This window comes from Astyanax mexicanus, unplaced genomic scaffold (assembly GCF_023375975.1).
Source record: "Astyanax mexicanus isolate ESR-SI-001 unplaced genomic scaffold, AstMex3_surface scaffold_36, whole genome shotgun sequence".
NCBI lineage: Eukaryota > Metazoa > Chordata > Actinopteri > Characiformes > Acestrorhamphidae > Astyanax > Astyanax mexicanus.
The window spans coordinates 1,816,026-1,842,995 of NW_026040046.1; the positions used below are offsets into that span (position 1 = coordinate 1,816,026).

Here is a 26,970-nt window from a genome sequence, read left to right on the forward strand (position 1 = left end):
AAAATTATTTCTCTACAAGCAATATTTTTGCTTATCATAATTGAGGGGTAAGCTTAAAAATAACGACAATTATAAAATGTAAAAAAGTGCAAAAGCAGAATGGTGTTGCTGGGTGGTTGCTATAGTATTTAAGGTGGTTTCTAAGTAATTGCGCTAGTCTTTCTAGGTGGTTAGTAAATAGTTGCTGTGGTTTCCCAGGTGTTAAGATTGTGTTGCTAAGTGCTTGTTTAAAAAGTGAAATTAAATTGCTATAGTAGCTGCTTGTATCAGTACCAACAATGAACAGTAAAATTGTAGGATGAATTACACTAATAAAAGAATAACAATGTAGATCACATAATTTGATAACACAACCACAATAAAACTGATAGTCTTTGATTTTCATAACATTGTTATTGTTATCTTTAAAGTTCAATAGTTCTCTTCCTTCCTTCCAGTTTGGCTCAAGTTATCTGACTCCTTGGGGGAAAACATTTAGTGTATGTTGAGTCTACATTACTGATCTACAGTGCAGTATGGTCCAGACAGAGCCACAGCAGTTCTGGAATAATGGGTTAAGTCCACTTCTTCAATGGTGTAATCAGATGAATAGACTTTTCTGCATGCCCCAGCCTGCGCAAACACGGCGCAGCCATGAGCCCTTGAAACGTATCAGGCAGGCTTATGTGAGGCACCTTAATGTTGTGTGCTGTCTACACTATGTGGGTCAAAGTGGACAAGCCTGTTAACCTGCCTCATACCTACTTCATTAAATTTGGTCACAAATATAGGTAGAAGGTGATAGAAATTGTAATCTGATGCAACTGTTGCATCATTTGATCACACGCAACTCCCCCCCATTCACACCACAAGAAAAACAGAGCAGTTATTCAACACCCTTTATTTGTTCTTTCCAACACATTCCGATGTATAATGAATTAGGTTCTTAAAGGCAATTTCATCAATGTTACAATATTTCTGTGTTTAGAGGTAAGCAGTCATAGTCAAGGTGGAGTTTGGTGTGATCTACTAAAACATTTTTTACCATAACACAAATACAGCCATTTGTAGCTATTCTTAAAAAAAAAAAAAAAAAAAAGTTTTATATGTAATGTTGATGGTAAAACAGTGGCAATAAAAATATTTTATTTAATCTGTTCAAATTCTTTATTCTTTTAATAATGAACTTAACTTTGTTTATTATTTTATTTGACTTTTTGTGTTATCATCTTTGGATTGAGTGGTCTGTTATTTTGAATCACACAGTCCGTGGTAACAATATAACGTGGCTTAGTTTAAGAGATACAAGCTTAGCTTTTATCCAAGATATTGGGCACATAAATGTCTCTGGTAGATATATAACTGAATACGAAAACAATGTGAATTTTCCTTGAATGAAACAGCAAAAATTTATATTGTGCAGCCCTATCAAGAAGCATTAAAAATATTCTGATGTCTAGTTCAGTTACCCACCTTTTTTTAGAATGGAAAGTTTTACACCAAACCCACTCTGAATTACCTTTACAGAAGTATCCAGAATTTGCCTGATTGTACATTTTAGACTTATTAACACATGCATATGTAGGCTATGTCTCTGGTAATCTACAGTAAACTATAAAAGCTGATTTTCTGCACAGACAGAGACCACTACATAACTAATAGTGATTATCCAAATTCTTTTAGAGCTACTTTTACACTCAGTCTGTATCTTTAACCCACCCATCAGAATATTCTAAGAAAGAAATGCCTTTCCAGTTGTACTAAAATGCACCAATGTAACCAGACAAAAATCGTCTAGCTCATGTTAATGTGTTCTAAATGATAAATGAAGAGTCTGGAGATAGCACTCGCTTTAAAGTCCAAAGCGAAAGCTGCTGATTCACACGGCCTGGCAGCTGATCCCAGGTTATCTAGTCTGAGACTAGTGTTATTGCTGTTGGTTCAGTCTGATAATGAAGATCAGAATTGATTTAATAAGATGTAATCTGCTGTGTATGTTTGGATTAGAGCCTGAATTTGCAACAGGGTAGATTTCATTGCAAATTATTCCAAGAACAATCCATGTAGTCTGTACTGAAAGAATGGTGTTTTAACACATTATGTTATGTTATCATGTTAATATTTAGCAACTTTGTTGTCAATATTAGCTAGATCAGTCATGTTCATTTTATTTTTTGCCAATTTTTTTCAAGGGGGGATAAAGTTGTAGTCTTACACTTCTTACTGCTAAACTGACTAAAAGCAGTTATTATAAACATATCTTTTATACATATATATGTGCTCCCCTGAGTCAGTATATACAGTACATTTAAATTCTATAAATGTTTAAAATTCTATTTTATGTGTTTTGGAATCCCGTTATCAGATCATCAGTACTAGGTCGTAAACCACATCAGTCAGGCAGCCTGAAGTTCTATGGATGCGTATGGTGCCTGCCACCGCATTGCTTATAACTACATTTAAAAGCAACAGCATTTTAAAGAGAACCATCAACTCTTTGTCTTGAAAATATTCAAGTTGCTGCTGAGAAGGCAAAGAGTAGAGAACCTTTCTCTGTATGAGACGAAAAGCAGCTGTGTTCAGCAGGACAACAGACTTTTTCTGTCTAATCTTTCTACTAATCTACATCACTGTAACGCAAACACCTCATTATGCAAAAATGGCAACATTACAGGAAAATGAAAACCCGGTTATCTTTTAATGGACCTCAATAAGAATAGATTCTTTTGTAACATTTCTATTGGTCCATTCACCATGTTTTATTTATGAATTATGTAAAAACTACCAGATGTCAAAAAGTGGAAAACTGCAAAAATGGAGATACATGGTTTAAATGTGACCATAACGATATATGCCAGAAGGGTTGTGGATATATTCTCTTAAAAGTAACTTCAGCTACTTTATGGTGAATCTATTGATGCATATGAAATACGAATATAATCCTCCAGAATTTGAGCTGTGGAGGATCGGAACTGTTATTCTGGGATAAGGTGGAGTGGCGGAACAAATATCTAACATCCATAACAGACCTTATGTTTTCTAATTTTTCATTTCTAATGTGGTGGATTGCAATCAGATCATCACAACCATGATCCGTAAGCTGCCTATGAGGAATAGGGTATGGTACTGCAGTTGTATCACTCATTATATTGAAATTTTGTTTTTCACGAACGTTTGGGCATATAGTGTAGGTGTGCGTTACTTTTCATGGTTAAGGTATGCTGTTTGCGTAGTTCAGTGCATGTTTAGGACTGTATGATGTGTGTGTTTTTGGCACTGCAGTGGTCAGTAGTGTTGCTCACAGTCCTCTGTCAGACTGTCTGTGATGTAGTTGATGTTTAGTAGATGCTGGTAGTACTGCTTCTCCACAGCGGTGTTCACTGTCCAGGCCACTACCTCCACACCCCTCTCTGACCAGTACTGGACAATATCCCTGAGAAACACACACACACACACACAATAAATTAATGTTGAAGTTTAATTCATTAAAAAAATGTTGAATCACAAAGGTCAATTACAAAGAAGCTGATGCTCTAATGTTTAAGCACACACCTTCTGTAAATTGCACCTCTTGCTGACACAGATGTAAAAATGTACACACACACACTTTCTGACTAGTTCATATAATACCAGGGGTGGATTAGTGGGCTTCTTTTGGAATAAACTGGGAATTTTGTGATAATGTTAAGCTTTGCATCATTTTTTTCTGTTGTAGAAAAACATGCTCTTTCAGCTTCAGCTTTTGAACAGAAGGTTTGACATTTGTCTCCAGGATTTGCTGGTATGTAAAACACATTCTCAAACCACACAATATTTCCAATGACAGACAGAAGCATACCCTCAACGAAGATCTACTCCCGCACCTTTGCTGATTGTTGCTAAAGTTGTATTTTGAATTCATTAGTACATACCACTTGTTCCTAGAGGACATCTGGCTTCAGTAGGTGTTTTAAAGCATACCCAACCGATGTTGAGTTATCAAGGTTTTCTTTCCTTTTTTCTTTCTGTTCGTACATTGGAACAGGGCTTGTTGGCAGTTCTACATGGAAATCTGTATTTCTTTCTAGGAAATGAGCAGTTCTTTTATCTGGTGTTCTTCTAGTTCTCCCGATGGCATCCTGATCTCCACATCTTGACCATCAACTTTTAACCTTCCCCTGTTTTGTGGACATTGCTTGCTTTTTCAGATCTTTAGACAGTTCCTTATGCCTGGTTCACACTACACAATTGTAAGAAATCAGACTCTTCTGGCTGCTCTCCTAAAATACGTTTTGAAACAAGACTATTCCTCTTGAGAGAAGAATGCCCACTTGAGAATCTCTTTTGGGTTTGCCCGACTATTAGGTGGTGCTCCCAAGTTAGTCTAAAATGCATAGATTCTAATGGAGCAATTGAGCTAAATTTTGCAAATGTTTGATCATTTTTATACTGGAATTTTCTCAACAGAGAATGTTTTAGTATTGTAGATATCAGTTTAAAGCTTTTCAGCTTCAGTTATAAGCCTTTTAAAAAGGTTTATAAAAAGTGCTAAAAAAGTAAAAATATTCTAGTGTCTTACTGCATAAAACGTGATTGCTGTAGATAACAGAAATATTTTCTTCTACTTTTTAAATTAAAGGAATATCCCATTGAATTTGTTAGTTACTATTTTTTTATTTGACTTTTTAGCTGTTCAGCTTTTTTACTGCATTTACAGAGGACTCACTTGTGGGCTCCCTCTAGTGGTTTGCAGTATTTTGTTTTTCATAAATAAGGCAGGCTCTCCATAAACAAGCTCTAGCTATACATAAAAGACTACACAATCTCTGTTGCCGACTGGTCTAGATATTAAGAATGTTAAAAATTTGCATTTGTGACTCGCGGGTCACCAGTAGGTGACGGCTCATTAAATGTTTTTTAGTAGTTTATACTACAACACTAACAAGTGGTACATAATGGCTGAGCTCTGCATTTATAAATAACAAGCTCTGCATTTATAAATAACAGTCTGTGATTAGAAATCCGGGTAGTGTAAACTATACACGTGGTGCCCATAGTTTTTTGAGTTTTTGTACAAAATTTGAAAAGTCACACTTGGTGACTTGGCAATCACCCCATTTCTTGAACACTCTTGGATGATACAGATTCAAGTGTTTTAGTTGGAATTTCTATAAATGTAATGCACAGGCCTAGTTAAAACAGAGGCTAAGACTGTAGTGAGGCCAACTTACATGGAAATGTAGTTTTTTTGCAGCAAAAAGGCAGACACGCCACACAAGTTCCACAGCAAATGATGATGTGCCCAATCCAGAAGCACATCCATCCCTTGCATCCACAGGTATTTCCAAGCTGAGGTAAAGCGAGGTGATCCGTCACCAAAGCGACTCAAACTCCATGGACGGTGCGTCAGTGCTGTTACAACTTCTGGATCAGCCTGCCGCATCTAGAAAATGAGAGAGATGAGACACATTAGCTTTCTTTTCGTGGATAGGTATGTGGCTGTTGTGTGATGCACTTTACCCAATGTGGAGATTGTTTTCACATTATTTTGCATTTTAACCACTTTAAAGTTAAATTTGACGAGACAGGCGAAGCCTCAGAAATCATGCTAGCTCGAAAGCTAGCGAAAGCACGCTTGACTTTGTGCAATGCTCACGAAATTCGTTTCACTGTTAATATGCCGAGGCCTTTACCCTGTAGATGACTTTTGGCTCAAAGGAGCAGACTATACTGGAGTTGTAGAGAACTGGATGCTTCTGATACAATTTCTTCAGAGCTGCAGCGGCCTAGATAGAGAAGAAAAGTAACAGTCAACAATATTTACATTATTGAACCTTCACATCTTACATAAATAGGAACTATAAGCAAGTTGAATCATATTTTTTTAATCTTCTTTACTGGGTTTCTTTCATCACACTTGATGACCCTACCTCATCTGCATGACCTTTGACATCAAAATAGATGGTCAGCTGGTGTTTGATGCATTCCTCCACTGCCTCCTGCAGAGTCGGGACCTTCTCACCACGGAAACGGTCACTATGGACAACCAGCAAATAAACATTTAGTGCTGCCTTCAGTGAGCATCTTTACCTCACAATTTTAAGAGTTTTTCTCTTATACCATAGACTCTGTTAGCTCTGTGAAGGCAGCCTTCAGGGTGGGGTTATTTAAATGAGTAGGCGGTCTCTCCACAGTCTTTCTTCCTCTTCTGGTCTCTACTGCGCAGACTCGTGTTTCAGGATCGCCAACATGGAGGAAGATTTTGGCTTCATTTTCATTGAATGAACGGGAACGGCGACACGGCGTCCATCTTTTTTACAGTCTCTGTCTTATACTATCTGCAGTATACTGCCCTCTGCTGGGGCCACAATATTACAGAGTTTTTTGTTCTTCTTAAGAATGGACGTTTAGTAGGCTGAAGATTCTCCACAAGAGGACACTATTGATACTTAAACAGTTTTTAGTGCCTTGCAGTGGGTGCACCTCAAAGTCTAGGTTGAAACAAGGTAAACCAGACTTTATACAGAAGGCTGTATTAACACAGCACAGTTAACTGAATAAACACATGTATTTGCAAACTCCCACTACATGTCACCTTTTGTGGTTGTTCGTGGCATTTTGTAAGGCACTAGAGGCTCTGAGTTACCAAGACAGGAGTGAATTACAATTATATTAATGGCAGTCAGTTGACTTGGTCCTTAACTTAGATACAACGACAGGGTGACCAAACGTCTGTATTTCATTTTCTCAATTTTTTTTTTCAGAAAGTGATCTGTGTAAGAAAGTGAAATGTCCTGGTTTTAAATTACCTTCATTGGACCAGAGAGCAGTTGACAGTATGACTGTCAGCGTGGAGCTCTCCCTCCCCCCCTTCCGGTGCAGTCTCACAGTAAGAGCACACACACAACACATAACGCCAATTGTTTTTTGAGATGGCTGACAAAAGCCTCAGCCAAAATGCTTGGAAGAACACAAGGTAGGAGAAAGCAGAGAGTGGAGTTTGTAATACATATTTTTAATCCGATTTTGTGTCCTTTTACTGTAATGCAAAAACATTTCATGCATCATGACAAAAGTTTTTGTAGAGCAGACAGACTCATTGCGGGTTCCTACTGGTTACAGACTGATGAAGTACAAACCCTAATGCCTAAAAGATTCCAGATTACAAGATCCTCTGAAAGTCATGTAGTGTGAAGATAGCATTACAGGATGTAAAGAATCTGCTGCTGATGTCTTGATACAGATACCAACGGACACCTTCAGAGCACTTGTGGAGTCTAACTCAATGGGTCAGAGTTGTTTTGGAAGCTTGAGGGGGCTGCTACACTATGTAAGGCCTTATTGGTGGAACACTGTGGACTTCATGAGTTAAGAAATGATAGAAAAAAAAATAGAACAGCCTTCATTGATGCAACGGCTGAAAATGCAGTTTTTCTTGGGTGCATTTATAATTCCATGTATTTAATCTATGATCAAGCCAAAATAACCAGATAAAACATTTTGAATGTCTACACATCATTGATGGTGGAGCTGTTTGCTAAGGAACACTGTTCTCTCGACATCTCCATTAGATAAATTACCTCAGTCTGTGCTTGGCTGCTGCATCCAGTTTGCCAATTTCTGAGAAGCGCAGTTTGCTAAGAGGTCCTGATCCGTTGGTTGTCCGGTCCACAGTTTCATCATGCATTAGTATAGGAACGCCATCAGCAGTGAATTCCAAATCCAGCTCCACTCCTGTTGCTCCATTTGCGCTAGCCTTGGAGAAAACAGGACAAGAACACTGAGAAAGAAAACTAAAGTCTAGTACATTAAGTCATGATTAGGATTTAGGTCATGTCTTACATAAAAAGAGGAAGAACTGCTAGCATTGGTACTGCTGGTTGACCAACGATTTCCTCCAGTTGGCACATATATAACCTTATAACAAATACTGAACAAATATGTCTGAAAACAAATGTGTCACAACCATTGCTAAAACAGTAATATCTTATGTATAAAAAATGTCATGATCAGACCATTCTGTTTCTACTGACCAGCCAGTATAGAGTAATATAAAGATTATATGGTACCATAGAATAGTATATGGCAGTATAATGTTGTATAAAGTAGTATAGGGTGTACAGAGTTGCATGGGGACAATAGGGTGGATCAAGCATAAAGATTTTTTTTTGTGCAATATTTGGGTGTTTTTTTTTTTATATTTAATTTGTCCTTTTCCATTCAGTTTTTTATGTGCATTTTCAAAATTCACAAAAAGTCTGTGTATGTAAAACTTACATACAAAAACGAATTAGTAACACACATTTTGGGTTTGCTAATACAATAATAAACCATAGCAATAAATAAAATGCAACAAAACAAAAAATCTTGATTCCAGATATTTAAGGATATTTGTGCATTCTGCACAGACAAAGTCAAAGTTTAGACTGCGTTGTTTCTGCTTAGTGTTTTTAAGTAAACTGCAAGCTTATCAATTACAAAAATGAACCGTTTGTACCTGAAAAATACAGTGATAAGAATTGTTGGGAACACAAGCTAGCTTACAGTAATGTTTATGCCAGGGACCCATTCTGCTTTCCCTGCTTGTGAATATAATTCTGCTGGTTCAGCAGCTAAGAAGGCTTCACTGTTCCCCACTTCCCCTTTCCAGGCTTAAGGGGTTTATTTTAGACTAAATGGATCTCAAAATGAGAAGACTATTGACAACCGTGACAGAAACATTAATGTGGCCTGAACCTAGACCACATCTTCCATATACTAGCACTACAGTAATAATAATAATAATAAATATTATTATAATAAAAATAATTATTAATTTGAACTATTATCGTAATGGGCAAACCAAAGTGTTCTGCATCACACACAAGTGATATGTGGCCCATATTTGGTGACATTATTTGTTGCCATCAGGGAAACATACTTAGGTTTTTAAGCTGATGAATTCTGTTGATTGCAACGATGGTGGACCACAGATCACTTCAATCTAGGACAATGGTTTCAAACGTGTTCTCAGAAACCCCTGGACTAGTTCACAGTTTCTTATTTCTCAACTATCCCTGCAAGCTGAGACATGTGCTGAAGGTCAGACCAGCTTGAGAAATCTCTGCTGATATAGGTAGATAGCAGAGATGCACAGTATAGGTCAGTCTGTATGTTAGGATGTTATCTTTAGATGTTTTTAACTTCCCCGCTGAAAAATCCATCAAGTCTAGGTTTTGTTGGTAGCTGATATTTGATGGTTGGTTAATAGCCTGTTAAACCAAAAAGAGACATTTCGTATTCTGGTAAAAACTAGCTAGCTGGTTAACCAGTTGTTTTTCTTCTAGTCATTATTTCACGTGAAGGTCCCTCTCTGGAGAGAATAATGAGAATATTACGGGAATATTATGGACCTTACCGCCCGAATAGCAGCTATTGTGTTCTCCGGAGCATCGTGTCCTCCGCCGCGGTGAGCCACGATAGACACCCCCCCGGGGGCGAGCCTGGCCCCCGGCCGCAGCACTTGCTTTACTCGAGAGACTGGAAGCTGTGGGAATCGGAACAGCACCAGAAAGAGGTAGAGGGAGGCCGTGAGCCCCGTGGACCACACCGCGCTCCTGGTTCCGAGCAGGACCACCAGGAAGACGGCCGAGAAGCAGGTGATTCCGTCCCCCAGCTGCAGCATGCTGTCGGCGGGTAATATTAAACATATAAACACTACTAAAATAAACAGGAGAACCAGCACGCGACTCTCCATACAGCTGCTGCGGCGGAGCGGTCAGTCAGCAGGCAGCGCTGAGCTGAAGGCGGGAAACAGCGGCGAGGTGTCGCGTTTAAAGCTGTTTAGAGGAAAACCTCATTTTCCTCAGCAGCTGTCAAAAACCCGCAGCAGCAGCAGCAGCCCGACACCGCCGGAGAGACGCTCCCCGAACCGGAGAAGGACGCTTGGCGTTAGTTATAGCGCGTTCCTGAATGCACGGTATTCGCGCAGGCCAGCTGTCATTAGTCACTGCTATTGTCTGCGTTTTAGGAGCGCCTGTTTGATGCAGAGCTAGGCTGCGTTTGCTGATCGTTAAAGCTATGTGTGCAGATGATTTGTAGAGTGTGGCTGCGTCCAGAAACTTTTGCTACTCCTCCTCTCCTACTCCTCCTTTCCTACTCCTCCTCTCCTACCCTGGAAGAAGGTGGAGGAATCGAGGAGAGGAGAGGAGGAGGAATGGAGGGAATGAGCTGCAATTGGGGAAATGGGACAGCTGATCACTTTTAGATGGGATGTTGACTACCGTTGAACTGAGCCAATCACAACGCTCACTTTCAGCACGTTTCAGAACATTACTATCACACACAGCTAAAAATTCAGATATTCCAATAAAATCCTGAGTACTCCCAGCCGCATTTTTGGCCGCATTTCTGGCCAGTGACTCTGGCAGCCCTGTCTGACCTCAGCCTTATGAGGGTTTCAGTTTACTCATCAGTCCCTAAGTTAAAATAAATAAGTAAATAAATAAATTAATTAAAATTATATATATATATATATATATATATATATATATATATATATATATATATATATATATATATATATATATATGTTTTTATATGTATAACATGATACACATAGGGTCATAAATATAGTTTTACTGAGCATACAGTTTATCTAAACTATAAATTATATTACTGCTTTACTGGCTGTTTAATTAGATAAGGAACCTAGTTGATTAATATGTTTATGACGTATATTTGGGCGTTGCCTTCCCCATTTTCGCGTACTCTGTGGGCGTAGATGCAGTGATGTCATTGGAAAGTCTTCCGGAGTAGGATACACTGATGTAACCTCCGTTGGAAGCCTACTACAGGTGGATTTTAAGCGGCTTCTTTCGTCTCCTACGGTATTCGGACAGGCGGCAAGATGGCATCATGAAATCAGTTTCCGGGTCACGGAGGAGAGGAGGAGGATCGGTAGGAAAAAGGAGACACTTTTGGGGTTTCTGGACGCAGCCTGTATAATCTGCGCGAACATTTTTTCACTACAGCCTGCACTCTTTCACAGACAACCACCAGGGTTGCCAGATTGTTACATTGGCACACAGGTAAAACCAGGTAAAAGTCACTGGGTAAACCGTGTTTCAAATCTGCTAAAATGCAAATAAAACCGCTCAAAAAGGCGATGTTCAGCATATCAACAATATTCGATGTTTGTTTAACTGGGCCCTAATATAAAATAAAATAATGTATATTAAAATATCAATTAAAATATTTAATTGTATTATTGTATTATATACTAGTGCATCTCGAAAAATTGAATGTCATTAAAAAGTAATGAAAACACTTCAGTTTAAAATGTGAAACTCATGTATTATATAGATGAGTACTTTTGGCAGTGTGGTGAGTGTGCAAAGTCCTGCTGGAAAATGGAGCATGAAGTGCTGTAATATTTTGTGGGAAACCACTGCACTGACTTTGGACTTGATATAACACAGTGGACCAACACCAGCATATGACATGTCTCTCCAAACCATCACCGATTGGTGGAAACTTCTCACTAGACCTCAAGCAGCTCAGACTGCCCCCCAATCCCAAACCGCTCCCTACTCACTCCGCCCCTCTACTCCGCCTCCGTTTGCGCGTTCAGGTGGAGTGCTCGCCACATTAAGGGCTGTCCCAAAGTGATTAGGACGGAGTGGGAGTGGACTATAAAACCCTCCAACAGCGAGTGTACACCAGAGCACACTCAACCACCACGCTCCACGGAAGTGCAGCTTAAAAAGGAGAATGGAGGAAACACCGTACAAATGTTCCGACATCATTTTCAGCAAAAGTGTCACAGACTGACGGGTCAAACGAAAATCTCTCCTCAAGCAGGTCTCTGGATTATTGTAGAGACGTAAAATGGGCACTGCTGAATTAATCTGGATGTACAGCATCCTGCCTCGCTGCAAAGAGACATGTTTTAAATATCATACAGATGATTGATTTTATCTCATAAAAACTATTTGAATACACACCTCATTTTTATCCGCAAACAACATTTAGGCTGTGAATTTACCTAATTTACCTATTTTCTTTACCACTGAACATACACATTAGATTGTAATGTCTATAATAGACTATCATAACTATCGTTATAGACATTACTATCAATAACATTATTATCATATTTACACATTTTTTTTTTTTATTAAAACATAACTACACATTTGTACTACACTTGCTGATGCAGTAATGCAGCACGATGTAGCAGGCACTTGCGTCTCCTGACAGCTCGTATTCCCGCTTGGAGATTCTGAAACGATATCAAAGCACAAGACATGACAGCAAGGCGTCTGTCGGTAGCCATGGTGACGGCAGCTTCCTTTTTCCGCTAGAAAGCAAAAAGGGCGTCCCAGAGTTGACTCCTAAATTTATACCCTCCCCTTAATTGGAAGCACCCTTCACAGCACAGAGTGTGACTTCATATGGAGTGTCACTCTGTCGTGGAGTGTTAGTGAGGAGGGAACGGTTTGGGAAAGGGCCTATGTGTCTCTCCACTCTTCCTTCAGACTCTGGTGTCCAATTGAATTGAATTGTTTTACTATCAAGTCTAAAGTCAGTGCAGTGTTTCCCTGGAAAATCTTACAGCACCTCATGCTGCCCTCTGCTGACAACTTTTAAGTGGATTAGCCAGTGGACCAATGTGGATGCCGTCAGTAGTTGTATTCTGCCGTGTGAGAATAATTTTAATGAAATTGTGAATGACCCATAGACGCTATCATGGGTAAAGTGCTTGGAAAAATAAGAATTATTTAAATTACAAACATAACACACATGCAAGTGTCAGGTTTTTTTTTTCATCAATTATTATTTTTTTTTATTTTGTTCTTATTTCTATTATGTTTATTTTATCTATATTATATTTTAATACTTGATGTCTATACTTAATATATTTAATATTATTTTATTACTTTTAAAATTAACAATATTTGAAAATAAAAATATTTACTTTTTAGTTGTTTTTGCTTTATTTTATTGTTTATATTTATATTATTGTTTTATTTTTTTTAAGTTTATTTTGAAGCATTGTACTGCATTTTAATGCATGAATGGTGTTTTATAAATAATGTTGTTGTTATTATTATTATTATTATTATTATTATTAGTAGTAGTAGTAGTAGTAGTAGTATGTAAGGTAATGTAGCAGATATAAGAGAAGGTACCTTTATCAAGAAGACAGTGCATACGCACTCCCAAGATAAAGTGTTTTTCATGGCGGCGGTGCTGAACTCGTCGAAATCAGCACGTCTTTAATCGGTTAATATAACGAATTTAATCTGGTAATATAACAACCTCCTCCACCAGTCTTACACACTGCTTTTGGATAACTTTATGCTGCTTTACTCCTGGTGCAAAAATTCAAGCAGTTCAGTTTGGTGGTTTGATGGTTTGTGATCATCTATCTTACTCTTGATTATATTCCAGAGGATTTCAGTTTTGCAAAATCAAAGAAACTCATAATTAAGCTATGAGAAAAGAAGCTACTTACATAATAACGAACACAACCACTGCTTATTCACATTTCCATCAGCAAAACTATCTCTATCTCTGCCAGGTTAGCTATCTATAACACTGATAAGCCAAATTGCCAAAATCTTACCACTTGGTAGTTTTGTCAACCCTCAGCGTTTCCTCCAGTAAATTCTTAACACAGCCCGATTAAATTGGCAGAAAACCAGCCCATCTGGCAACATTGCAAGTTAATAATAGAAAAAAGAAATTTGCTTACAAAATACTAAAATTAAATGACAAAAATTGAGACACGTAATTACCATCATCTTTTACATTTATATATATTTTTAATTTACCAGTGATATTTTAAATCTTAGGTGGAATGTGTTTGTTGAATACACATTAAGCAGGATTTAATACACATTAAGCAGGATTTAAGAGGGAACGTCTGGCAGAATAAATTGGGGAAGTGGTTTTGGCACCATTGGAATACCGTACCATTGGAAATTATGTTAATAAAACCCGTATATTTTTAAAAGGAATAGGTTAATTTCAATCATTTTCTTTCATAAGAAACAATGTTTCCTTTCCTGCTTATAGGAACTATGTAATTTGAGGGTAAATGTTGCATTAGAAGCACACATTATATTACTTTTATTTTATATATAAAAAAAAACTCACCAGACGGTTGCATGAACGTTAGAGCCGGGACTCTTATTTTGACGTGTTTGACGCCGTGTTAAACGCTGTTTATACGCTGGCAGTAAATGTGTTGGCTGAAATGGTAAGCGTTTATAGAATTCTACACACTTCTAAAAACAAGTAAAATGTTTTTTCAGAAGGTAAATAATCAGCAATAACTCCTGAATAGGTTTATGTGATTAGAAGGTTCTATAAGTACATACAGATGTTTACAGTACATTAGCTGTGTATGCTAACAGAGCTCTCTCTGAGGTCACTGAGTTATATTACTATAGCCTCCTGTTGGCCTGTGGACCCATGTGGATGCCGTCAGTATTTGTATTCTGCCGTGTGAGAATAATTTTAATGAAATTGTTTAACACATGATGTATTAAGAGGAATAAAATATCCATCTAATACCAAATCTGGCTAAAGAGTCACCTGCCGATTAATCAATAAAACGGATATTTTATCCTCAGACACTCAGTAAAGTTATTTTTCAGAAGTAAATTCAGAAAGTTTGTGCAGTTTAAATTCACATCCAGGCTTGTTGCTAATTGGTCATTAAACTCCCAAGTTATTGCTAAGGTATCGGTATGTCAGGTGGTTACTCTGCAATTCTTATGGTGTTCCTGCTGGGTTGGAAGAGAGATGCTATGGTATTTTGGGAGGTTGCCATGTGGATGCTATGAATTTGATTTCTTTGTGGTTGCTGTGGTATTTCATATTTTTGATAAGGTTTTTTTGATAAGGTGGTTGTTATGGTATTGCTTAGGTGGTTCCTGGTTGTTACTACCGTGGATGCCCTTGGTATTGTAGGTGGTTTCTAAAGTGCTCAAGATGGTTTGTAAGGTATTGGATATTAAGTCGTTATGGTATTTGTAGTGTTTTCTTAAGTAAAAATCTTGCTATGGATATTTTAGGCTGCTTGCTGTTGTATTTCCAGTGGTTGTTTAGGTGCTTTGATGGTTGCTGTAGTATTTAGGTGGATGTTAAGGTGTTTTGTGGTTGCTCTTGTGGGTGTCCAAGGTTTCATGTGTTTGCCAAAGGGTAGCTAAGGTGTTGTTCTTCAGTAGAACTTTCTCAAACTTTTGTGTCTGTTAATGAATTCAGAGGGTTTTTTTTTTTTTCGATTGTTAGAATAAAAGCTCATCAACAGCAGAGATATGGGAGGCCTGTAGGATTTTACATATCTTACACTAATGAGTATTACACAATATTCCATTACATACTTGCCTTCAGTCCGGCTGGAGGAATGTTCAAACACGTTAGCTGTGCTCCTGTAAAGATGTTTGAGAAAGTCTAAAAAAAAAACTGGTGGGCTCTCTGTAAAACAGTGCAAGTGCCAAACATGATGATGCGGCAACTGTGAAAAGGTCTGCAGTTAAATGCTTTAATGTGATCTGTAAACATAGCTGTGAAACTTTAGAATTTGTATAAACAGCCCAGATTTGGAAACTAAGCTACAAAAGCAGTCTGTTTTGAATTCCCTTTTTTGTGATGCCACAAAATGCACTTGCCTCTTCAGCAGACCTAGCTCCTCCCACTCACACTGATGTCTTCCACACTAAAGACTAGGCTGCAGTCAAGTCTTTGTAGGAGTGTACTATGTGGAGGATATATCAGTTTTAACCTCAAAAACTGTGTGACCTAGAAATGACCTGAGAAATGCACCCTACCTTGACCTAGGTTTTGGGATACATCTATATTCTCATCCTGATTATAGTTCCCGGTTTACAGGTTATCAGAACAGAACTGTGACAATAATCACTTGTTTAAGGGATAATGATAGGTTGATAAACTATGTTCTATAATCTTACTGCATAAACCATACAAATAAAGAAAAACACTGTCTGATGAGGCAATAAGTTGTAGGAGGGGCTTAAAAATCTACACTGGCATTGTGGTAGTTTTTTGGGCTTCTGGGAAAGTGCTGGAGTGTTGCATATAAAATATTTCAAGAATTACTATTATTATAGGAGATCCCTTTATTGTGTTACTGTTTATTTGAACGTTCAGTGTTGCAATGATGCACTACAATGTAGTGTGTATTATACCTCTAGTAAACAGTGTCATCTCTTTACAGCTGAGGTCACCAGGTCTGATCCGCCTGACCTTCTCCATAGCAGCTCCTGGGCATCAATGTCTCCGTCAGTCTCAGAGTATCCGCCCGCTCCTCTTCCCTTACACACAGACAGGGACGAGGGGTGCAAGCTGGACCAGGTCTTCTGTCATCGTACCAAATAACCATCCGCCATTCCCACTGCAGTGCCGAGCTCTCTCTGCCAGTTCTGATCTTGCCTCAAGGAAATACTCATTAATTTACACTTTTCCAGCCATCAAAGTACTGCGGGCGCTCTCCAGACTCAAGCTCCTGCAGACAGGCATCACCACTGCTCTCCTGCCTGCCGTCTTTTATTTTTACCTGCAGGAACAGGCGTCTGTCACCCTGCTGACCTACACCACAGGTATCGCAGCTTTTGCTGCAGTCATGCTGTACGCCATAAGCCACTACATCAGGCGAGTAGTGGGGATGATGTACCTGGACTCGACCCAGACCACATTAAAGGTGTCCCACCTCTCTTTCTGGGGATACAGGAGGGACATGTACCTGCCCATTTCAGACGTCATGACCCTGGGAGACACAGGCGACTCTCCTGGTGAAGCCATCCTGCGGCTGAAGCGATACAGCTGCTCCGACACTATGTATTTCTCACCTAGGCTGGGGCGGGTGGTAGACAGAGACGGCTTTGAGAAAGTGTTCGGGTCTTTCTCTTGATGGTGGTCAAATTGTAGCCCTGTAAATTATGTCTGGTGTAATGTATGCAAGCTTTTATTAGCTGTTAAATTATAAGATGTTAATAAAAAGATGCTTTCTTATCCAGGTTTTATTTATATTCTGTTGGTTGCAAATAGAGTCTAACTCTGAGTCATCTGTCCTAATAAGTTCATAGAATTATCTTAATTTACTGAATAACTTGTGACTAATGTAATTCAGAGTGGTCGAAATCAATAAGAGTCATACATACATACATGTCTGTGAAATGTCAATGTTATAGGAGACCCCTTCTAATGAATAAATTCATTAAGTCCATTTCTGATGCAGATGTGCACAGGCACACACACAGCTTGTTTAGTCCATATAGAAAAGTGCTGCCAACAGAATAGTACTCTCTGCAGGAGGTGAACACCAATTGTCACGATGCTAAACGTGGGCTAGAGGCGTATAAAGCCCACAGCATTGAGCTATGAAGCAGTGTTCTCTGGGCACTTCATCCAATATTTCAATACTTTTGGCAGAAAATGGATTTGGGGATGATTAGGGGTAGAGATCACCTCACAACAGCTTTGGACTTTTTTTTGGACAATTGAATTTAATCAAATCCCCAAAACAGTCCCCCAAACTCTAGTAGAAAGCCTAGAGACTCCAAGTTGTACAGTTAAAGCCTAATAATATCTGTCTTTATTTTAAACAAAATGAGTGAATGAGCAGGTGTACCAATAAATTTGACCATAAAGTGCAGTTCCACAAAAATACTACTTCCAAATTGTACACATAAAACCCAGAGGACTCTTAGTTAACCAGGCAATGAAGTTGCTTGATTACTTTTATTTTTTTTATTATTTAATTTATTACTTTTACACAATGTCTGTTTGGTATACAGTATTTTACCATAGTTCCATTTGTTTTGATTGTAAGTAAAGAATGTCTCAGACTTTATGTAGTATTGAGCAAATACACAATGAAGGTTTTGTGCACACCTCATAAATATCAGATCACATCACAACAAAACACAACATAGGAGCTAGAGGTGTTAACACCATATAGAGTGCAGACAGTACAGCAGGGGTTCTACGTTTGTTTAACAACATAGAGCACTCAAAAAGCTTTGTTTTACCCTTTAATACATTTTTGAGTAACAGTAGAATATGTAATGCCCAATCTGGCTAAAGAGCCATCTGGTGAAATCAAAAAGTAGCAGGTATATTTTTCCCTTTTCTTTTCTCAATGTTTGTTACAGCTCTTTCCACTCCCCCATGCTAGCTGTGCTGAGAGATGTTCAAGATGCTTGGAAGAGACCCTTACTACCAGGTCTGTTTCTTTAGCTAACAAACTCCCATGTTAGCTAGCACCTTGGTAAGTAATGGGTTGGGGGAGAGGGTTGTCCATCACATTGACCCAGAGACAGTGTGACAAAACTTTTGTCACAATTGGCTGTTATAACAGTGAAATTTATATGAATTATATATATTGTATCTCACTTCAGTGTACTGCTTTTAAATTATTTGCAATGCCCTTATAGTGATTTTCTACTGGTCAAATCACATTATGTACCAAGCAGCCAATCCGGTGATAGCAGCAATCCATGTGGCCAGAAGCACTTGGGCACTGGTGTGTCTGAGCAGTGTCCTGGCTAGCTGACACATATACGTTGTGTTCCCACTAACCGCTAGACACAAACAAAAAGAGGACAGCTTTAGTTTAATCAGTAAAATAATTAATAGAGAAACCAAAATCCAACACTGACAGAACATTTAAGCACAGTTATTTGATAATCCTGATATTGGTGTTTAACAATGAGGGGCAGTTTCCAAGACACACAATAAATCCAGTAGGTTATTCATCCTTTCAATGGATAGTCTTCATTCATCTTCAACACCAGTCTAATTTCCTGTCTGGAATTCTGAGCCTGTAACTGTGTTTACATATGTTCATAATCAGATTACTGTAGTTATCTGATTATTCATATATTCAAAAGTGAACAGCATACTTTGTTTTTTTTAGATTGAAGTAAGGTCTAAAAATCTGAGAATAAAGAGAGCTGGATTTTATCTTGGTAACTGTATTTTCTCAGTGCATGTAAACTCTTAACCAGAGAATTCTCAGATGTCTGCCTAATTATACTTTAATACTTTAATTATACTAATTATATCTTCTCTGAAGTAATTTCACAATTTTAAAACCTTTTTTGCTAATTTTTTGCAGTGCTGTTTTCTTTTTCCTCATCGTGTTGTATATGTGCAGTGGATTTTGGGTAACTGAGGACTGAAGGATAGTGTCCCAGCTGTGTCCTTCAAATCGCTCTGAACCCTCTGAGCTGCATTTCTCTGTTATAAACGAAGAATCCTTCAACTTTACAAGATTTCAATAAAGTAGTGGCCGAGAAATGCAGGTACCACCTTGAGCTAAGGAAGGCCTTGATTTTTATTAGCTGGAGAGGTGTGTGGGGTGCACGGAGGCCCTCCAGCACTAGACTGGGAACCACTGCTATGAATAATTAAAGTCATAATCATTATGGGCTCTATATTAACTAATATATATATCTATATTAACTAAGACCTGCAATGCAAGTTCAATTATACCAGTAGTCATTAGTAGTAGAAGACCTAGGACCAGCATTTTTACAAAAAATGCTATTAATCAACAAAAGTTTAATGTTTTTAGTAATTGTAATAATCTTATACACATTAAGTCATCTCATATTACTGTAAACCAAAAGGAAAACTGTACAGATAATCCAATGAGTAATCTTGAAAGTTTAAAAAAAAGAAAAGGTTTAGGTATAATTCATTTAAATATTAGAAGCCCACTACAGAACGATAGAATGGATCATCTTAAAATCCTGGCTGCACAATCTGATCCTGATATAATAGTTTTAACGGAGACCTGGCTTAGTCATAGAACCAATGATGAAGTTGTAGTTTTAAATAACTTTATCCTCCATAGAAAAGATAGAATTTCAAGGGGAGGGGGAGTTGCTATTTACACCCGAGTAAATATACAGACTACGGTTTTATGTGCAGCATCTAAAGAAAAATGTTATGAGTTTTTAGCCCTTAAGGTTTTACTTTGAGAAAAATAACTCTTTTGCTTTAATTGGGATATACAGGCCTCCCTCTGCCCCGCACTCTGCAGTCGAGGAATGAGCTGATCTTTATCTAAATTTAGTAGTTCTGAATTGCTGGTCCTGGTGATTTTAACCTCAACTGGCTTTCTAATGCATCCGATCACTTAAAGAAAATATATGGAAATCTTACTCTAACCCAATTAATCAACGAACCAACTCGCCCAAATCTGAAAGAACCTATCAAGTCAGCCCTAATAGATCTAATACTGTCCAATAAAGCGGACAAAATTACTGTCTTTTGAACTTGGCATAAGTGATCATTGTCCAATCGGATGCATTAGAAGCAGTTGTACAAACAAAACAGGCTCTGGATTGGTGGTTAGAAGAAATTTTAATAATTTTAACGAGCAAGCTTTCCTTTCTGACTTGGCAATGAGTGAAATCTACCTTACTTCAGAAATCCCTGATGTTGATGGGGCTTTAAACTATTTCAGTAAAACTTTTCTAACAGTGGTAAACAAACATGCCTCTGTCAAAAAGTCAAGAATAAGAGACAGGTCAAGCCCCTGGTTTACAGGTGAAGTTTCCTCATTGTTTAAGGCCAGAAATAAAGCTTGGTCAACTGCTAGACGCTCAGGGGAGAGGGACCATTGGCTTATTTTTAGACAGCTGAGAAACAAATGTACTTCTGTTGTTAGAAAAGCTAAATCAGAATATTACCTCAACTTAATCACCAGCTCTAGAAACCCTCAAAACTTCTGGAAAATAGTAAATTCCCTCAAAAATAATTCTCATCCCTTTCCAACCAGTGTTTTAGTTAATGATAAGCTAATTTCTGGCCAGAAGGAAATATGTCAAGCTTTTAACTCACATTTTTGATAAAAATAGCACAAACATATTGAATAAAACGGATCCCAACTCTACTGTTTCTAAAACACATGGTCTCTTCTCACTTCAGCCATTTTCTGCATATTTAGTTGCTAATGCCCTGGCTAAAATTAATCCACGAAAAGCCACTGGAGAAGATGGACTTGACCCCTTTTTTATTGCGTCTCGCAGCCCAAATTATTTTAGAATACATTTTATACATTTTTAATCTCTCAGTTTTATCTTGCAGAATTCCACAGGGTCTGGAAAACAGCTCCTGTAATTCCTCTGCATAAAGGTGGTGAGACAACAGAGTTAAATAATTATAGACCAATCTCAAAACTGTCGTGTTTAGCAAAGATGTTAGAATCTCTAGTGAACCAACAATTGAAATCATTTCTTCTAGAAAATTCTATTTTATCTAAATATCAGTCTGGTTTTAGAGAAGGACACAGCACTATCTCTGCTACAACACTGGTTTTAAATGATCTCTATTCTGAAATGGAGAAGAAGAAACATTGTGCAGCTATTTTTATCGACTTAACAAAAGCCTTCGACACAGTTGATCACACTCTTCTTTTAAGTAATTAGAAATGATAGCCTTTGATGAATCTGTTCTGGAATGGACCCAAAACTACCTCACTGACAGAAAACAGTCCATGTCATTGAATAATTTTAAATCAGATTTGGTATCTGTGACTAAAGGCAACCCACAAGGTTCAATTTTCGGTCCAGTTCTATTTAATATATACATAAATAATATTGCTGCCTCTGCTTCTACCACAGACTGCAAAATCCACCTTTATGCAGATGACAAAATTTTATATTGCTCAGCTGATTCTGTTCAGGCTGCCACAAGAAAATTACAAAGCTCATTTAATGACTTACAAGTTGCATTGTATAAGCGCAAACTAGTTTTAAATGCCATGAAAACTAAGTCCTGTTTCCAGTTTTAACCTAATTTTAACCCATTTTTGTTGTATTAGTCTTCCTTTCTTTTGATTAAAATTTTTGTCAATTAAACCATACTTAATTATAATCATTAATTTGATTTATTTTTATTTATTTTTATTTTTTTATTATTATTATTATTTATTTTTTATTATTTGTCTTTATATTTTATATATTTTTATTTACTGATATTTTACAATAATTAAATTTACCTTTTATTTTCTCTGTTATGTCAATCCCTGTTTTTGTAAATGCTCGGCTACATTGAAAATGAGGGCTGCCCTAAATGTACATCCGAGTTAAAATAAAGGTTGATTGATTGATTGATAATATTCTTATTAGTGAACTACCCATAGCTTTCATCTTTATAGGAAAGTACTGACTAGTACAATAGGAAGTGAGTTCTCTGAGCGTTGGAGTTCCACTAGGCAGCACTTCTATTCTAATACCACTACCTGACCTCATTAATTCTCTCAAAGCTGGATGCAATCAAATTCGTACAACTGTTTTCCAAAACCCGCCAATAAACAGTAAAAACAGTTGTTGCTGCAAAGTGCAACGTATGCTTCCCCCCTAAATGCTGCTGATTTTTAAAGAAAAAAACATCATGTAATAAACAAATGCTAATTTCTACTCACCCATCTTGGCAGCGTAGTACGGACATTTACTAATATCTCCTCCGAGATCACCATGTGCTGGGAAGCTGATGTCCTGCACCTCTTCTTTAATACCATTCCCGATCTCCTGCAGCTCCTCAAACACCTGTTAAAACGACAACACAATCAATAGAGTTAAAGAACAGCTTGTAGATGTCAGTTAAATCTAACTTACTTTTTAACTAGTCTGAAGCTTTAGCATTAGCTAGCTTAAAGCCTGAATTCAGTTGTCCTTTACATTTCTCAGAATTCCATGATGAATTGACCCATATAAATGCTCCAGCATGATCTTTTACATTGACTTAAGCTAAAAGAGATTAATAAATGTTTTGGATTTGGATTTGCATGGCAGCAACAAATAGTTTTTATAGGTAAACTTGTGAGCAATTATAGTTCAGGTTACTTAACAACCCGCTGTCATTTAAAGTGTACGGTTTAGGAACTCAATTAGCATGATGCTAATTAGTAGGATTGAAGTTTTATTTTTTTATTTTTTGCATTAAGGTTTAGCCTGTTTTCATTACGGCTTGTCATCATTTAAAAAACCCTATCCAGAGTAAATTTGATTGTGGTTGGAAAAGAAGTATAAACATATACTATAAACATATACTTTTGACATCCTATTAGTTTATACTTGTTTTGGAACTGGGTACAGCTCTGTTTTGTGTATGCGTGTCTTGAATCTTATTAAAAAGCAAGTTTGAGGTTCATAGTTTGTCACTTTCATGTACTGTACTCTCATTACTTAAATACATGTATATACAAGTGTACTTTAAATAAAGCACTGAAAGAATTCTTTACCTGGAGGTTGAATTTGAAGGCCAGGTTGGCCTCAGCCAGCAGTCTCTTTTTAGTCTCGGCGTCCACCTCCAGCTCATTCATGCGGCTGCGGTACAGCCTCTTGAAGGCTGTGGGGTTGTGGATGCCCTCAAACTGGTAGAAATGGATGCCATCACCATTAGCCGGTAGCTTCAGTGCTCGCTGGGCTACTTTCTTCAGTATCTGACCCCCAGAGAGGTCCCCCATGTAGCGGGTCCAGGAGTGGGCCACAAGCAGATCTGGCTCGTGTTGACCCACGTGGTGAAGGCGCTCCACATAAGGCCTTGTGGCTGCAGAACAGCTGATCTGGTTCTTCCAGTCTGAGCCATACAGATACTCCAGATCCTTGGCTAAAGCTTCCTTTCGGTGCAGCTCAGAGGGGAAATACACTGCTGCAAACAGAGGGTGCTCCTTGTTCCTCTCAATTTCTTCCTCAAGGGCAGAGTAGACATGATAAAGTGCAGCTGTGCCCAACTGCAAAAGAGAGAGATAGAGTCACATACACATAAAAATATACATTTTAATTTATATTATATAAAATAAAATACAATAATAAAAAAATAGAACTAAGCTATTGACAATACACAATTAGTTAGAATACATGTTACTAAACCTAGGTTATATCATTGATTGTGGTTTCCTCAAAAGTTGTAACAGAAGACACTAGGCTAACAACGCTAACAAACACTTAAGTTGGACTGTCTGCAATCTAATTTCTGTAAATACTGCTGCTGTTGTCACCTAAAAATGAAAAGAAGCACACATCAGATGCCAAACATATATTGGCTGATTGAATCTGGAGACAGTGGTCAATCCTGCTTTGATTTTTTTTTTTTATCCAACCTGCTGTTTTAAATTAAGAACTGAAAATGGATTCCAAATGTTTTTAGACAGTTAATCATCAGACTATGTTGACTCAAGAACACTGCTATCTACTACTTACTGAATGAGTACAGGGTCAAAGCGAACATCCTAATATTCCACCACCAAAAATACTTGTAGCAGGGCTGCTGTGATGCTAAAAAGTGGGCTCAGCTGGGTTGGAGTTGTGATTCCACCAAGAACAGCAGCCAGAATCTGCATAGTTGGAGTAGTTTAGTCACTCAGCACGGCCTTACGAGGATTTGCTAATTCACAATGAGAAGATTGCATAGACTCAGTAAATATGGGCTAAAAACTCCAGTGGAATCAGTGTCTCCTTGTCTAACTGTCGTATTTTTCTGGGTTCAGAACACCATGTTAAAGAGCCACTAAACTCTAAACCATATTTTTTCCAGTAATAGCTGAAATGTTTTCCTTTAAAGCAATTTCCCCTCGGGGATCAATAAAGCATCCATCCATCCATCTAATCTTTAAAAAACGCTTTTATTGTGGTGATATCGCCTCTGCAGCGACCTCAACAGATTAACTGTACTATAGGCATGGATGATGTGGTACACAGACACTCACAATATGCAAATCAGTCTATCAATAATACCGCCCCCTCTGCTGATGTCCAACCATCTGCAGCTCACCGCTATCAGAGGCACACTGCTCAGCCCAATGGGGCTGTTCCACGAAGCTTTTTAAGACCAGTCTGGCTCATTTTGCTCAAATTTCGGCTCCACGAAAAAGGCTAGACTTAAGCCTCGTCCAGTTACTATAGCAACATATACGTTTATACAAACCTGCTCTGTCCCAGGCTAGAGTTGACGCTTAGCTTAGCTGCAGCGCTTCTATTGGATGAGCCGTGTGATGTCATAGCCTTGCGGGTGGGAAACAAAATCCAGGAACAAGGTTCCGCCACGGTTTAATCCAATAAATTGCAGTGGATGCAGCATATCATGTAATATCTGTAAACATTTATTTGAGTATTGTACTGTACTGGGTGAAGGGAGGCATGGCTGAATATGAAGCATCAAAGCATTTGTTTGGAATCGAGATGCTGTGTCTCTAGATGCTGTTTCTCTCAATACTCTTTGTAATCTGTATAGATTTTCTGCTACTGTTGGTTGAATAGTTAAATATGAGCATATGCTATTGTTTACACTGTAAATGTAAACATACTTCTGTTTACAGACCTTAAAGAGCTCTCTTTTTATTCTGCCTCTGAGAAAGTCTTTAGCAAAAGGAGAGTTTTCAGCCCGGTCATGAGCCTCCTTGGTCCCTGCAGCCAGATACTCCGACAGGTCGTCAGGTCTGAAGCAGAAGAAAGTGAGGCGTTAGAAGGTTGTTGTGATGTGAACAACGTCTAATAAAAATGGCAAAACATTAATTCATAGTGTGTTTGTTGTAAAATGGTTTGTTGTCTGTATATTTTTTTTGTGGTGGTGAATGGAAACAGTAATTGGATAGGGCAAAATAGCCTGCCCCCAGAAAAAGATTTTTTTTGTTTTTGTTTTTAGATGAGCCACTATTTTACCATCACATTCCATATAATATAACTCTGACTAGTGGTTTTGAAAATCTTAGTCTGTGAGTTTCTCTGTAATTAACCACAATAACATACTCTGAATATTGTATAGCACAAACATTAAATAATACAGGATAAAATAAAAACACACCTGAGTATTTCATCGTCATCATTGTTGTAATTCAGTGCTTCTTCGGTAGCCATATTGTAGTCTTGATGTAAGCAGCAATTCATATGGGGGAACAACCAGGGGTCAGAGAATACACAAACATGAAATGGAAGTTTAATAGCGAGCAATAATGTCACGGACATACAGATATACTCTGCTGTGAACAGCTGTCTGAATTCTTCGCTGCATGTTTCAGCTGTCTGGCAGTTGTGAGAAGAGCAGTGACCCTTTAACACTACAGTGTGTCCTGTGTAACACTTGTGTAAACCAGGATAACGCTGCCAGTCCTGTCATGTGAGTTCGACACATGTCCTCCGGTCTCATATCCTGTCTGATAAAGGTCTTCAACTCCAGCCGTCTCCTCCTATACCTGATCATACAGTCTGTAGGTGTAAATATCGGTTCTCCTGTTTCAGAGCTGAAACCTCACTCTCCGATAATAAAGCTGGTTATATTAGCAGTGCTGCTGCACCACAGCAGGCCAGTCCTTCCACAGCTTCAGATTTAAATACACATGAGTCATAAAATAATCATAAATTAAAAAACCACGCTCTGCTGAAGACAATACCTTGTCCTGTTGTTGTTGTTTCAGAATAGTCTTCGCGCTGTGAGAAGTTCCGCGGTTCAGAGAGAGAGAAGGAGCTTTGTTTACGTTCTTGTTTTTACCCCACCCGATTTCCGGCAGGCCACGCCTTCCTGCGCTCTAATTGGCTAGCGGTCAAAAGATGTGCGCTTATTGGACTATTTATTAATTTTCAGATTATTATACAACACAACATACTACTTTTTTATACTACACTAAGAGTAATTAACAAACTTTTATTATTAGTAATAATAATAATAATAATTACTTAATTTAAAACATATTGTGAACCTCTACCTGTTAGATACATTTGTTATTATTTTTCTTCTTTTAATTATTATTAGAAGTAGTAATAGTACTATTTTACTTATAAATGAAGTTTTTTTTGTTTTATTATTTTTATTTAAAATCATTTATCTATATTATTTGCTTATACTTTGCCCCACCTTCCTGCACTGTGATTGGTTATCTGTCTGCACATATGGCAAATTATTAAGTACGATTACTACAAATAAGACTTATTGTGTAGACTTAGGTTAGGCAAAAATAGGAATAAGCAATTATAAGTAATAACAACAAAACAA

At 37.9% G+C, this 26,970-nt stretch overlaps 3 protein-coding genes across 3 annotated transcripts; 1 reads left to right on the forward strand and 2 right to left on the reverse strand.

Annotated features, from left to right (window-relative positions):
• Positions 1-865: 865 nt before the first annotated feature.
• On the reverse strand, positions 866-10,134 carry gde1 (glycerophosphodiester phosphodiesterase 1). The gene is made up of 6 exons (XM_007241113.4): positions 9,356-10,134; positions 7,539-7,714; positions 5,889-5,994; positions 5,652-5,744; positions 5,190-5,401; positions 866-3,412 (listed from the first exon to the last, which is right to left on the reverse strand). The coding sequence occupies exons 1-6, from the start codon at positions 9,692-9,694 to the stop codon at positions 3,265-3,267; spliced, it is 1,074 nt and encodes a 357-aa protein (XP_007241175.3). The 5' UTR covers positions 9,695-10,134; the 3' UTR covers positions 866-3,264.
• Positions 10,135-14,105: 3,971 nt separating this feature from the next.
• tmem186 (transmembrane protein 186) lies at positions 14,106-16,980 on the forward strand. The gene is made up of 2 exons (XM_007241115.4): positions 14,106-14,203; positions 16,187-16,980. The coding sequence occupies exons 1-2, from the start codon at positions 14,201-14,203 to the stop codon at positions 16,877-16,879; spliced, it is 696 nt and encodes a 231-aa protein (XP_007241177.1). The 5' UTR covers positions 14,106-14,200; the 3' UTR covers positions 16,880-16,980.
• Positions 16,981-17,465: 485 nt separating this feature from the next.
• hmox2a (heme oxygenase 2a) lies at positions 17,466-26,502 on the reverse strand. The gene is made up of 6 exons (XM_022668642.2): positions 26,372-26,502; positions 25,786-25,846; positions 25,303-25,420; positions 23,225-23,716; positions 22,406-22,529; positions 17,466-18,551 (listed from the first exon to the last, which is right to left on the reverse strand). The coding sequence occupies exons 2-6, from the start codon at positions 25,836-25,838 to the stop codon at positions 18,424-18,426; spliced, it is 915 nt and encodes a 304-aa protein (XP_022524363.2). The 5' UTR covers positions 25,839-25,846; positions 26,372-26,502; the 3' UTR covers positions 17,466-18,423.
• Between the last annotated feature and the right edge of the window lie 468 nt (positions 26,503-26,970).

What these genes read in the sequence shown, in the direction of transcription:
- gde1 (XM_007241113.4), bottom strand. Translation starts at nt 9,694, where the DNA reads ATGGAGAGTCGCGTGCTGGTTCTCCTGTTTATTTTAGTAGTGTTTATA. An exon ending in CAATAGCTGCTATTCGGGCG is followed by an intron (nt 7,715 to 9,355) that starts GTAAGGTCCATA and finishes GTTTTCTCCAAG; the next exon opens with GCTAGCGCAAATGGAGCAAC. An exon ending in CAAAAAAACTACATTTCCAT is followed by an intron (nt 3,413 to 5,189) that starts GTAAGTTGGCCT and finishes TGTGTTTCTCAG; the next exon opens with GGATATTGTCCAGTACTGGT.
- hmox2a (XM_022668642.2), bottom strand. Translation starts at nt 25,838, where the DNA reads ATGGCTACCGAAGAAGCACTGAATTACAACAATGATGACGATGAAATA. An exon ending in CCTTCAAATTCAACCTCCAG is followed by an intron (nt 22,530 to 23,224) that starts GTAAAGAATTCT and finishes TCGTTTTAACAG; the next exon opens with GTGTTTGAGGAGCTGCAGGA. An exon ending in GTACTACGCTGCCAAGATGG is followed by an intron (nt 18,552 to 22,405) that starts GTGAGTAGAAAT and finishes GTTTGTGTCTAG; the next exon opens with CGGTTAGTGGGAACACAACG.